This window comes from Mirounga angustirostris, unplaced genomic scaffold, assembly GCF_029215605.1.
Source record: "Mirounga angustirostris isolate CCGP_5_RB_7025 unplaced genomic scaffold, mMirAng1.0.hap1 SCAF_14, whole genome shotgun sequence".
NCBI classification, from domain to species: Eukaryota; Metazoa; Chordata; class Mammalia; order Carnivora; family Phocidae; genus Mirounga; species Mirounga angustirostris.
The window spans coordinates 60,503,186-60,516,500 of NW_026991722.1; the positions used below are offsets into that span (position 1 = coordinate 60,503,186).

The 13,315-nt window shown below is 44.2% G+C and overlaps 1 protein-coding gene across 22 annotated transcripts in view; it reads right to left on the reverse strand.

Annotated features, from left to right (window-relative positions):
• The window catches only part of LDLRAD4 (low density lipoprotein receptor class A domain containing 4), a 434,307-nt gene that overhangs the window by 272,064 nt on the left and 148,928 nt on the right, over positions 1-13,315 (reverse strand). For 10 of the 22 annotated variants that reach the window (XM_064577942.1, XM_064577946.1, XM_064577951.1 and 7 more), the window contains one exon: positions 2,739-3,210. The exons of 9 other annotated variants lie outside the window; for them this stretch is intronic. In XM_064577942.1, coding sequence (XP_064434012.1) covers positions 2,739-2,778 — 40 coding nt within the window. In that variant the 5' untranslated portion in view covers positions 2,779-3,210. The remainder of the gene's footprint in view (positions 1-2,738; positions 3,211-13,315) is intronic. 3 more of the 22 variants (XM_064577954.1, XM_064577952.1, XM_064577953.1) reach the window with 1 other exon arrangement.

The following is a 13,315-nucleotide window of genomic DNA, read 5'->3' on the forward strand; positions in this document are numbered from 1 at the left end:
CTGGCTCTCACAGCTTGCCAGGCTTTCATACACACTAGGTACTTGGGAATCTTGTTAGGATATGTCCTGGTTTAGCAGGGCCAGGTGATACAGAGGTTAAGTAAATCCCAATCTCTGATGGGGAGACCCAGGCAGCGGTAAGGCTCCCTAGGTGACCCTCATGTGCAGCTGAGGTTGCACACACAGTGCTAGAAGATTTGGAGAGGCTGCCAGCTCAGTCCAACTGCTGGCTTTGCTGAGTGGACCCCTGCACCAATAATATCAGCACACTAACAATGTCTCAGAGTTGTGAAGACAGACAGAGTTAAGGCAGAAAAAGCACATGGTAAGTTCTCTAAAACATTGGCCAAGGATATTATTTTACTACTGCTACCAATATGATTATTATTCAGGTAGGCCAATGCAACTAGGAGGAGGCCAAATTTGTAAGGAAACAGAAGTTCTTGGGTAAACTATAAGTTAAAAGAAGTTAAGAAAATATGAGCTGGGGAGGAGCCTTGAGAGGGTGGCTAAGAGCAAATGGAAGTGACCAGGGTCCTGTGCATAGCCCACAACCAGGGTAACAGTCATAATTATAGCTGCCATTTTCTTGGGCCTTAATGTTTCAGGTACTGTCCTAACTACTGTGAATTCTCCAGGCAGAACCCAGGGGTTTCCATTATTCAGAGTCAACTGTCTCAAGGCCCCAGGCACCAGCCAGCCTGGGATCCTGACAGGGGCAGTGAGTATGCTACTTCCTTTCTCCTCAGAGCAGAGGATCTATAGAGCAACCCAATAAGCGGTGAGGACTGGACACAACTGCATTAAGTGTGAACCATGGCAGACCAATGCCAGGCTCAGGAGAGACTGTGTCTAGAATCCAGTGGGGCAGCCCTGTCACCTCCACTCCCTGGTCAGGCCCCTCTCAAGGGCTGACTGCCCAAGAAGGCACTGGCAATAAGGCAGGAGTCTCAGGAGCCAGGCAGGAGGAGGCAACAACTACAGGAGCTTTCCACCTCCTGAGAAGGCAGTGACACAGCTGGGGAGCGTGCAGACAAGGCTAGTCTACATGTTGAACCATACGCTGCTCTTTACTCTAGTTCTTTTTGTTCCCTCTTCCTCTCAGAATTGCCTTAAGAGCTTCTTTCCATGCACCTCCTAGGTGCCCTTCCTCCCCAGCTGTCTCCCAGGGAGAGGGGAAGAAGAGTTTGAAGGCGTGGCCACTTCACAGAGATGTTTTGTGTCACAGCCCTGTATGCCACCCTCCACACAGAAGAGTGACAGTGACACCCCACGAAGGTGCAGCTCATGAGACTGAAACAGCTGAAGTGTACTCATTAAGGGAGGCCAAGAAGGCAGGGTTTCCAGTCAGCCAGGCTGGAAGTCTGAAGATGGTTCTAAAGCACTCAACTCTGTGTGCTCTTCTGAATCTACATTTAAATACTGTTTCATTCATTTTCAAAGGGCCGTGACCACCCTAAGAGGACCTTCCTTAGAACAGCCCCCAAGATGAGGGCTCCCACCTTACAGATGCAGATGCTGACAGGTCTAAGGAGCTCACTCAAATGTGTGAGCACAGAGAGCAAGAAGGACTGGACTGGGCAACCAGGCTCAACACTGTAGCTCCACATCAGGAAACAGCTAAGGCCTGGAAAGCACTGAACTCCATATTCAGCATCCCACATATGTAGTCTCATTTTTCCTCAGAGCAGCACCACCACTGAGAGCTGAACGTGACCATCTTCATTTACAAATAGGCAAAGGGAAACATAAAGGAGCTCAATGACTGTCCAATGGCAGAGCTCTAGTCAGGGAAGAAGGCAGAGTTCAATCCAAGTTCATGTGGCCCTCAGACTGAGCCGCCACCTCTCCAAGCACCCAACAACCTGACCTGCTCTCTCCACAAAATTTGAAATGCTGCAAACTTTCAGGTCTGGTCACTTCTCATGATTATTCTACCATCTTTCCTTTTTTAAAAAAAACAAAAAACAAAAAACCCTCTTTTTATGTAGAAATGTTTCTTCTGGATTCCATGAATTTCTTCAACTTCACAGCCCCCATTTTATAAACAAGGAGCCAGAGGCCCAGAAGGATTAAATGCCTTACTGGGATGATAAGTGAATCAGACAAGAAAGAAGGACCCAAATTCAAAAGGCCCTGTGTTTCAGGCCATGGCTCTCGGTCATCAGCCAGACTAAGTGATTCCCTGCAAAATGTGCAAACTGGAAGCCAGGGGGCAAAGCAATGTCAAATAGTGATGTGGGCCTTCCCCATTAGCTCACTTATATGAAAAGAATCCTAAGGACATGGTCAGTTCAGCAGAACTGCCATCCCACCGCCATTTGCACATGAATAAATCAGAGAAGGAAAACTAAAGATGGGGAGGGAGAAGTTACTCATCATCAATAACTTTATTCCCTCACTCTTCCCAGTTCTGTAAAGAAAAACATACCCCCATACATTGCTCGCAAGTGACATTTCCTTTAGAGAACAATGACTTGCAGGACATTGTGTGTGCCATATTACTCAACAAAAGCAGAATCATAAAATGTCAAATGCTTTTCAAATTCCTATTTAGAGAGCAGAAAAACATACTATTATTTTGTCAAAATCAGTTACCATGGCAGCCTGAGCCCCTTGACTCTGTTTGGCCTTCAGTTCATAAATGCAAATGCACACTCATTTTATAGAGTTGTTTGGTATTTTATTACCTACCAACTAAGAGTTGAAACAAACTTTTAAGTGTGGAGGATTCTCACCTGTGAAAGCATTTGTGGCCTGATAATCAGTTTCCTGCATACTGCTCCCCAGACAAGCCTGTGCTCCAACTCTTAAGCTATCCTGTCAAGAGGAAACCGCCTGGGCGAGGCCTCAGGTCACTTCCATCTTAGCTTGTCGGAGTCCATCGCTTTGCCCCGTCCAGCTTTTGGTAGCATCTGATGCCCACCTGCCCTGCTCCCAGACCCTGAGAGCAGGCAGTACCTGGGACAGCACCCAGTCCAGCAGCGTGCACACTTGGGGCACACAGTCACGTCAGCCGTCCAGCCAAAGAGTGAAGGCCATGGTGAGCCCAGGAGCAGAGGAAGCTGTCCCGCTGACACCTGCTTTCCCACCTTAGAGTGAGGCCCTCCTCAGCCACTTGACAGCCAGCATCCTCCACGGGTCTCAGCCGCTCTAAGGGAGCTCAGTATGGTCTGATCTGCTGCTCTCTGTGCTTCGCCTCTGCCCTTGCTGAAATTAAAAAGAAAGAGATCACTTTCCTGATGACTTGTAGGAGCATTAAATTTAGTAGACCCGTAGAGGCCAAAAAAAGAGAGAGAAAAGAAAATGCTACCCAGAGTGGTGCTCATGGCCATGCTATGGGCACTGGGGGAGTTCTGGGGAGGGAGCAGGTGCAACACCTTTTCCTGAGTGTCTGTGAAGGGGCAGGGAGCAGAGGTAGCTTTGACTTGCACCCCCAAAAAAGACAGAATTAGACAGCATTCTCTGCTCTAAGCCTCCCTAAAAATGGCTACAAAGGTCACACAACAGTCAAGTGTCTTTCCCTCAGTTACTCATAGTTCACATATACCCTGAAGAAGAAACGCATTTCCCAAGCTTGTTCCTGAGGTATTAGAAGTGAGGTCTACGGTTCATATCCACTGACATCAGCACTCCAGGAATGACTTGGGTTGAGTAGTTTTAAAAAAATGATTCTTCGCGGCGCCTGGGTGGCCCAGTCATTAAGCGTCTGCCTTCAGCTCAGGTCATGGTCCCAGGGTCCTGGGATCAAGCCCCACATCAAGGTCTCTGCTCAGCGGAAAGCCTGATTCTCCCTCTCCCACTCCCCCTGCTTGTGTTCCCTCTCTCGCTGTGTCTCTGTCAAATAAATAAATAAAATCTTTAAAAAAAAATGATTCTTAGGGTGCCTAGGTGGCTCAGCTGGTTAAGCATCTGCCTTCCGCTTGGGTCATGATCCCAGGGACCGGGGGGGGGGTGGGCGGGGGGGGAGGTCCCTGCTCAGCCAGGAGTCTGCTTCTCCCTCTGCCTCTGCCTGCCACTCTCCCTGCTTGTGCTGTCTCTCTCTGTCAAAAAATTTAAAAAAAAAATCTTTAAAAAATGACTCTCAAGGGGGAAAACAAAGGCCTGTATCAATATTTTAAAAGACTGAGAAGGAAAAGCAAATTTAATCTGAAAATTTACATTACATATTACATAATAATAAAAGCACTTTACAAAATACTTTTCCAGATATTTTAGTGTTATATTAAACAAGAAGCAACACTAATAACAAGAATATTAGAAGTCTGAAGGATGAGACTTTTTAAAAGAGAAGCTGAATAGGAATCTCCAGTATTAGAAAAAAGAAACCTTTTTTTCCATTATCATCACTTCACTCTAATCAATTTACATCAATCTTCGAAAATACAACCTTTATTCCTATTTTTCACCATTAAACTAGAGGGAAGAAAAATAATTTAAGAAAACAGCACACAACAGAAAGGAACACCCTGTTAAGCCTTTTTGTTGTAAATATAAATATAAAGTAGTAAGGGACAATATCACTAATACAGACTAACCATAAGGAAGACCTTATGTATTAATGAAGCACTATAATTATATTAAGAAATTCAACTGTATTGCCTTCATGTACCTGTAGTATCACAGTTAATAACATATAGCATACCATGAGTACTTAAACTTAATGAATAGGTAAAAAACTTATTTTAATTAAAACATCATTTATGCAAATGATGATTTTGAAGTGCTTGAAAATGTAACAAAACATTTTTTCTCTGAATTGAAACATTTCACATAAAATGACCAACACACACAGTATCAGCATCCTAAAGTCCTACACTAACTTCTAAAGTAAACCTAATCACATGTACTATACCTATCAATTTTAGGAAATGAAATTGCCAGAAAAAAACAAAAACCTCCTTACCCTAAAAACCCTTGCTTTTCTTTACCCTTTGCTACGGTGCTTTCAATGCACAGAAATACTAGACTTTATTTGTTCTCTGTTTCTAAACTCAGAGACAATCTGAAGTGTGATAAGGTGTTTGTTGTTGTTCTTGGGCTTTCTGTTTATTTCATTTTGTTTCATTGCAAAAGGTATGCTACTTCACTTTATTTTTTTTTAAGACTTTATTTATTTACTTGTCCAAGGAGAAAGAGAGCGCACAAGCAGGGGGAGTGGCAGGCAGAGGGAGAAGCAGGCTCCCTGCTGAGCAAGGAGTTGAAGGCAGGACTTGATCCCAGGACCCTGGGATAATGACCTGAGCTGAAGGCAGACGCTTAACTGACTAAGCCACCCACTTAGTCTTGCTACCTCACTTTAAAAAAAAAAAAATCAAGCTATCCTATATCACATTTCAAATGACTATGGGAAAGACTAAGGCAAATGTGGACAGAAATAGAAATTTTTTTCTTTTCTTTCTTTTACCATCTTTATCACACTCACCAATTCTTAACTTTACTTCTTCTAAAAGAGAAGTATGGTGAGAGGTGTGTAACAGCTCATTTTGGGGTTTCAGGCATAGCATTGGCATGGATTTTTAGCATTTTTAGAGCATGATGTATGTGGTTCCCAATAAAGACCAGAGGGACACAACTGTATTATCTTATTAATGAATTTTATATTCCTGCATACAGTCTCCAATATATGCAATTTTTAAGTTAAAATTTAACTGTAACTGCCAGAAAATGTTTTCTTAATAGCCACTAACAACACAGATACCCTTTTTAGAAATATACAAGAAAGAGGTGAGGGTGCCCAGGACCTGAAGACTGTTCTGTTCAGTAAGGGACCCAATCATCCAAGACAGGGCCAGGAACCCAGCCACACTCAGTAAGAAAGTGTCAGATGACCCAACAGTCTGGGGAACAGAGGTGGATGATTAGGACCCAGAAATAGCAGAGGCAAAGCACATCTGCTTTCACAGCTTAATAACCAACAAAGAATCAGCAAAAAGGCTGAGAAACAGAACAAATGGCACCTCATCCACTTTTCCCATCTAACCCTCTCCTATGGCTCTTGCTCATGATTCTGCTCACCTTCCAATCTCAGCTCAAATGACCCTCATCTGAGAGGTTTCCTTGATCATCCCCCAGGCTAAAGTCAGAGCCTGGCTACTTGCCAGAGTCATAGCTGCATGCAGGGGTCTTGAAAACTTAGCACCCATCTCTCTTGCTGGACTGTAAGTGCCATGAGGACAAGGACAGTGATTGGCTGACTTTCCATTTCCCCTCAGCAGCTAAGACACTGCCTGACGCCTGTGTCTGCTGAATGAATGGAAGAGTGGATGAAAGGCCATCAGCGTTCAGAGGGGTACACACAGAGGAGTTTGCAAACACTTCCAAGACAAACCCACCCCAAGCAGTGAATTGAAGGCAGCATTTCCGGGCTGAGAGGCTACTCTACGCTGCTGGCTCTGACCTGTGAACTGGGAGGGCTTTTCCTACCACCCACTGGTCAAGGTGAGACAGTGATTACCAGCGATAATTCTTACTGCAATCACACTTCACAGAACATCCTATCCAATAGAGGCCCTTAGAGAACATTGCTTGAAATTCCCTCAGACCACAGAGGAAAAACTCTAATCCCAGAGAGGTTAGATAACGCCAAAAACTACTGTGCAGTAGAGTCAGGACTAATGCCTGTGTCTCTTGCCTCTCCAACCAACTGTTCTTCCCATGCTACCTCTGAACGTCAAGTAAACCTAAATGGTAAATAAATTCCCTAAACCGAAATGCCTTAAACCTGACAATATTCAAATCAGAGAAATCAAGGGGGAGAAAATGAAGAAAGAGTAAAGAGAGAAAGGCAATTTACCCAGGACATAGGTTCACAGAGTAATCCTGAGCCTCACATTCAAGAGCCCCCAGTACAGCAAGCAGGCTAACATCATCCTGTCTTCTACACACACACACACACACACACACACACACACACACACACGTTCTATTTATACTGGGAAGATGGGTAGGCCTAACCAGAAAATAAATTAATTCAATACTGCACTTGAAAATGTCATCAAGTCCCTCCCATAATAGAGCAACAGTTACTAAGGAAATAGAGCACACCGAACGGAAAAACATCCCCACAGGAAGGAACACTTTTTAAAAAATGAACACCCACAAAACCTAACCAAGTAAGTTATAGAATATGTTTGCTTTACCACTTATTCACAAAAACTTACATGAAATGCAGTCTCCTAGGAATCACTGAGGAATGAAAACTGCATTCATCAGATCACAGCTTTCACAAAATTACACTACAAAAATAGACATATGCAATTCAGGAAACATTAGGGTCACACACTAGGCATAAAGGCCAAAATCCAGAAGCAAAGTGAAATAACAATCTTTTTTTTAAATCTAGTAACATTCAAGAAACTTGTAGTGTGTAAGGAATAAACACTGCAGTTTCATTTTTTATTTCCTCTAACTGTGGACAGACTGCTTCACTGGCTGAGTGTCGGTTACCTAGGTGATGGCTAGACTGAGCAGCCTAACGGGCTCCAGGCCGAAGGGACTCAGGGAGTTGAGGCCCCATGCCTGTGTCTGATGATTTGTCACTGCTCTATCCACCAAAGAAGTCCTAGGGAAAAAGGAACACTGAGAGATGAAGAGACAGCTCTAACCTTGACAACCCCCCCCCAAAAAAAACATAAAAATTAACACATTAAGAGTTAAGTACTGTATTGCTCACTGAAAAAAATCTCAACCACTGGCAGGCTCACTTAAGTTTAAAGTGATAGTGGACTTTCAGCAAGACAGGTGTAAGAAAAAGTAGAGAGAAGAAACCTGAGGATCTATTGCCAACCAGAGTTTGAATCAGGTGTCACCCTGGGAGAGAGATGTCACACTTTCCCACATGAGCTCCTCTACCTCATGAACAAGATAGCCTGGACCTTGGCAAGTGCCCATGAGTCTCAACATTTCCTCACAGCAAAAAAAGTATGTCCTTGGAAAAACATGGCCCCTACCCTCAAGGTAGCCATGGGGCAGAGAGCACCAGACAGGGCATCCTTCCCCTGGTTCTGGGCCCACTTACAGGACTTGGTCAAGTCCCTCAGCCTGTCAGGCTTCCACTTACTCATTTTAAAGTGAGAACATGAAACTTGAGGTGCCTTCTGATCCTGAGTATTCTCCTGTAGCCCTGTCTCTGGTCGAGGGAGACAGGACAATGTATATGAAAAGAACATAATGACCAAACACAGAAAATCTGCACATAAACCCAAGTCTGAGAACAAGTCAGAGAAATGAGCTGCCTATAACCAGGGGAGGCTGAACTGAGGTGATGTAGATCCTTCACACTACTTTTAATTTCTATGATTCAGGGGTATAAACAATCTGAGGTTGTGTTATAAAAGCTATAAAGCCATCCTAGCTCTGAGTAGCTTGATGGGCTCCAGATAGGTAGGTCATCATTTTAGGAAGCAAGTACAAAATCTAAAACACTCATTTCAAATATACACACAAGCTGCAAAAGGAAAAAGCAGCAATTATATTAGAATATCCTTTAAAATGTCACTTTGGCAAATACGACACTAGATAAATCCTGAAGGATCTATAGTCTGAGCCTCTATACTCCAACCAAATTGGAGAACGTTTCCCCCTAAATAAGTTAGTAGGATAACTGTCCCTAGTGATTCAGTTAAGTTTATAACTATCTTCTCATACTATTTAGGAATAAAGGAAGCAATAAGCGGTCATCTACCCCACCCCTTTATTTTATGGAGGAGACTGAGGCTCCAGGAGGAGAGGGAATGCGTTGAAAGTGACTGTGATAATAAAGGCCGAGCTGGGAACGAAACCAGGTGTCAGTCTAGGCCCATGCTCCAAGCTCCTCCGTGCACACAAACTGGCCAAAAGGAAGAAGCTAAGAAACGGATGCAGCACACACCAATAGCCAATGGAGATCAAGGAATGCTGAGATGATTTCCACTTTCCCAGGCCCAAATTGGCCTATGCCCACACCACCAACATGCTGAAAAGAAAAGGCAAGGAAGGGTCAGGGGCTTGGCACAGAATCAGAATGTGCACTGAAGGTTACCTGACCTAGTGTGAGCACATCATGGTCCTCAGCTGTGAACACCAGCCAAGCAGAAGCTGGCTATGAGAGAAATGGTTACCCCTCCCAGCCTGGGGTGAGACGTACAGACTGGCCGCACCAAGGAGTTGGGCTCTGAGATGTTTGTTCCACACCTAGCACGCTCCCCCATCCCAACTGTCTTCAGATAAAATCAGCTTACAATGGGCATGACAGGCAAAGAAAAAGGGGCTCCCAGAGGAAACCAACCAGCGTGAGCAGTAAGGCAGGGGAGCTGTCCTCTGGTTCCTTTGGTAAGAGTAGGAGAGAATGAGGACGAATGAGCTGCTTGTATGCAACAGCGTTTGTCCTCCTCGTATGTACTCCCCAGTGCCCTCATCACCCATCAAGGCCTGCTCTGCCAGTGCCGGCACCCCCAGCATCCCACACCAAGCCACGCCCTTCCCCACACAACTGCAGCCTTCCATCGAACACTCAGGCCTTGCCCATGACTAGCCCTGCTCTCTGGCCTACGGAACACTGCACAAGCTGCATCCTCCCATTCAGCATTTCAGTAGCTCTTTGTGGGATTATTAGTCTAGCAAGGTATTACTTTAGGTGATGGGGAGACAGGAATGAGCAAAACAAACCAAGCTCCTGTCCCCAAGTTGTCTATAGTGTTTATGGTGGTATTTCCTAATGGAAACCTTTTGCTAATCTTTGCATCCTCAGCACTGACCACCGTGGGGCCTAGAATACAGCAGGTGCCCAATAAACGCTGGTTGTACTGCACTGAATCACATCTGAACTTCAGCTTGATCACCTCCTTGTCACTCTGCATCAGGTGCACAAAGTACCAAGGGCATGGTACACAAAGAGACTGCTGGGCCCAGGGCACTCTGTGAGGGAAGTTCCAGCTGGGAGTCTGGGGCCCAGGCAGTGCCAACCTGTCCACCAGTGAAAACACACTCAAATGAGAGCTTTATACACAAACAGGCCAGAGGACAAAAGGCCAGGCTCTGAGCTGGACTATCTTGGGTTCACCTTCTTTGGGGCTCTGTGTGATTTTAGCAGCTACTTAACCCCTTTGAGCTTCAGTTTCCTCATCTGTAAAAGAAGCAATGATGGAACCTACCTCATAGAATTATTGTACATTTAATGAGGAAACATATACAGAATACTGGCCTCTAATGAATGGTAAGGACATAAGAGTTGCTACAGTGATTACAGGTCACCTCAGCATCTTCAAAGAATATTCCCCACCCACCCTTTTCTAGTTTTCATCTGACCTAATTGGGCAAAAGATGGCATTTTATCACATAGTTCCTCAATTGATTTGTCTTGATTTTTTAAAGTTCATGAGAGATAAAAATCTAAGCTTGAAATCATTTTATATCAGCTAAAACTCATAACGGGATCAGGGGAAAGGATACAAAATTAGACAAAACGTGTGGGTGAGATATTTGGTATGAAATGTGGTAGAATAGTAGAAGAAAAAAATAAAAAAAGAAACTTGCCTTTAAAAGGAAAAAGAGCCTCTTGGTATTCAATTTTTTCAAGTTTTCATATTGAAATACCAAATTTAAAAAATAGCAATAGACAGTAATAAATAAATTTAACCAAGGTTTTACATCTCTTTGCCAGAAAATAATCATGCAGGGTCCAATCTTCCAATCTGACTTTCTTCCTTCCTTTTCCCTATTTGTTCATTCCCTTTGTAAAGTGCTGACTTTTTAAGCCCTTTATGTGCATTTCTCAAACTTCCATAGGGCCCCGAGAATGAAACTGCACACAGAGGACATCCTACTAACCCCTTCCAACAGCATGGCAAATCCAGCACTCTTCTACATAACAGGAGGTGTTGGAACAGAAATACCAACACTTTAAAAGCTAATAAAAATTGATCAACAATAAAACAGCCAATACTCCCTATAGAAATGAATGATCTATATAATTTTAGTCGCTTGCATTAGCAAAGGTTTCCTAAACTTCCCTTGTTTACGAAGCTCCAGACCAGCTCCACATATGCATCTTTAATCAAAACACACAGGGAACGTCTAAATTTTCATTATGTAGTTTTGTCTTGTTTGCTCATATTCATTTTCTGAAAAATATATTCATTTAGGAAAAAGATAACTTTGTTTTATAATTTTTTTAAGATTTTATCTTTCTTTTTTTTTTTTTTTTCTTTTAAGATTTTATCTTTCTTAAGTAATGTCTACACCCAACTTGGGGCTCAAACTTACAACCCTAAGATCAAGAGTCTCAAGCTCTACTGACTGAGCCCGCCCGGCACCCCTCTGTTTTATAATTTTTTACCACTCAAAATCCTGTTTGAGGTGGGTAGTGTTGGATAGGAGTACTCCAATAATATTTTTCTTAGACCTTTCCAAAGTCTGTGTTGTCTGGGACAGACATGAGAGACGAGAGATGTACAGCGACCACCTGACAGGCATCTCCCCAGCACTGTAAGGCTCTTACAGTAGCCAGCACAGTCTACTGCTCATTTAACGTAGGTGCAAATGTGGGACACAAACACACACACACACCCACACACACACACTGTTTAGCAATTTGTGCCCTGGCAGAAAGACTCCTTCCTGCCTGAACACGTCCATTGCAACAAAATTTAGGGTAAGGCCCACTTACCCTAGAGAGAGGGAAAGAGAAAACAGTTCCTTCCTACAGTCTGCACAGCAGACCTAGACACAGACCCATCTCATATCCTCTTAGAACTTAAGCTTCCTTTCAAAACGGTGTTGTTTCTATCATTTAAGGGAACCAGAAAAAGAAACGATATAGAATGTGTCAAACACCATCCCAGGAAGATCACAGATTCCCTGACTACCTTAGAGAAAACACACATTCTCATATGAGAGTGAAAAGGTAATCTCTAGACCAACCTTTCAAGAATGACTTGGAATTCAACTGGGAAAACTTGTCATTTGAGACATACCAAATTCTGGAAATGGAACTCATTTAGCCCAGTCAGTTAGCGTTGGTGGAACAACTTAATCTGATCACAGAAATCCAAGGGGATGACCATTTCAGCAGATGTCTGAAGGACATAACACAAAATGGTACTGTCCGAGGTTGGCCCCCGGAGCTGATGTCACCGGCAGCAACCCGTCTAAGAGTGTGACAAACGAGCCCTCGGTGCTACAGTTATACACGATAATGAACGCCACATCTGTGAGAGGCCCCAGCACACCAAGCCATTTGACGAGCAGTGCCCGACTCCACATATATTAGGGAAACACTGATAGAGTTTCACATCTTCCTGGAAGGCTGGAGAGAGGCAGAGCCATGAAAGTGCATCTGTCCTGAAGAACAGCTGTTGAAGGGGACAGAGAATTCAGGGGAAAGGCTGACTGGTATTTAACTAATGGGACTACACAGACCCTGTCCCTGTGTGTTCTGGAGGCCTCCAGCCAAGCAGAAAGACTTCATTAGACCAATTTCCGCTGCCTTGGTAACAAAGGCCTATGCGTGTGCTCTTACACAGTAAAAGCAAACGAGTGTTACTCATGGGGGAAAGCACTACAGACAGGTACCGTGCGTGCTGCCTAGCAGACCAGGGGGCAGCAGAAACATGCCCTCCTAGAATGTAGAAATGGCCCCTCCACAAGCCCAGTGTGATCGGAAGCAGTCTCCTACAGCACCTGAGGCCATGTGTTTGCAAGTTTGCTGAGTTTGCTCAGCTTTAGAAGCACTTACTGGCAGCTACAGAAACTATCTCATTCTGAACAGCGTACTCAACCCAGCATCACTATCCTTGATGCCTTATAAGTCCACCGTCGGATCTGGACAAGAGAAATCCTGGGATGCCACCAAAGAAAACTGAACTCTGGCAGCAAGATGCAATTTTAACCATCAAATTTGAAACCTGAAGTCACCGTTCATTTTCCCATCACTTGCCAAAGTTAGCTACACAGTGTCTGTGAGGATTTTCATGATCTAAGTACACCACGGACCTCACCAGCCTGACAGGCAGCTTTCTCTACATTTAAAACAGCATTTTCTTTCAGTTTTTCCATTTTCCTTCTCAAAATCTAGCCTTTATTTATTCCCTCCCCTTCTGGAATCAACAAGTAGGGACTGACTCATTCTAACCCCCGCTCTGCAGTTAGGAGCCCTCAGCTAGCTTCTTCAGATAGAAGCCGGGGCCTCCTACCTCCACATCCCTGAGAGGACAGGAGGGGGGCCTCCTACGTCCACATTCCTGAGAGGACAGGAGGGAAGCACAGGTGGCAGGGACCAGAAGGTGGGAAGGCAGGAAGAGACTTTACCACAGTGTACAACAACATCACCCTACTC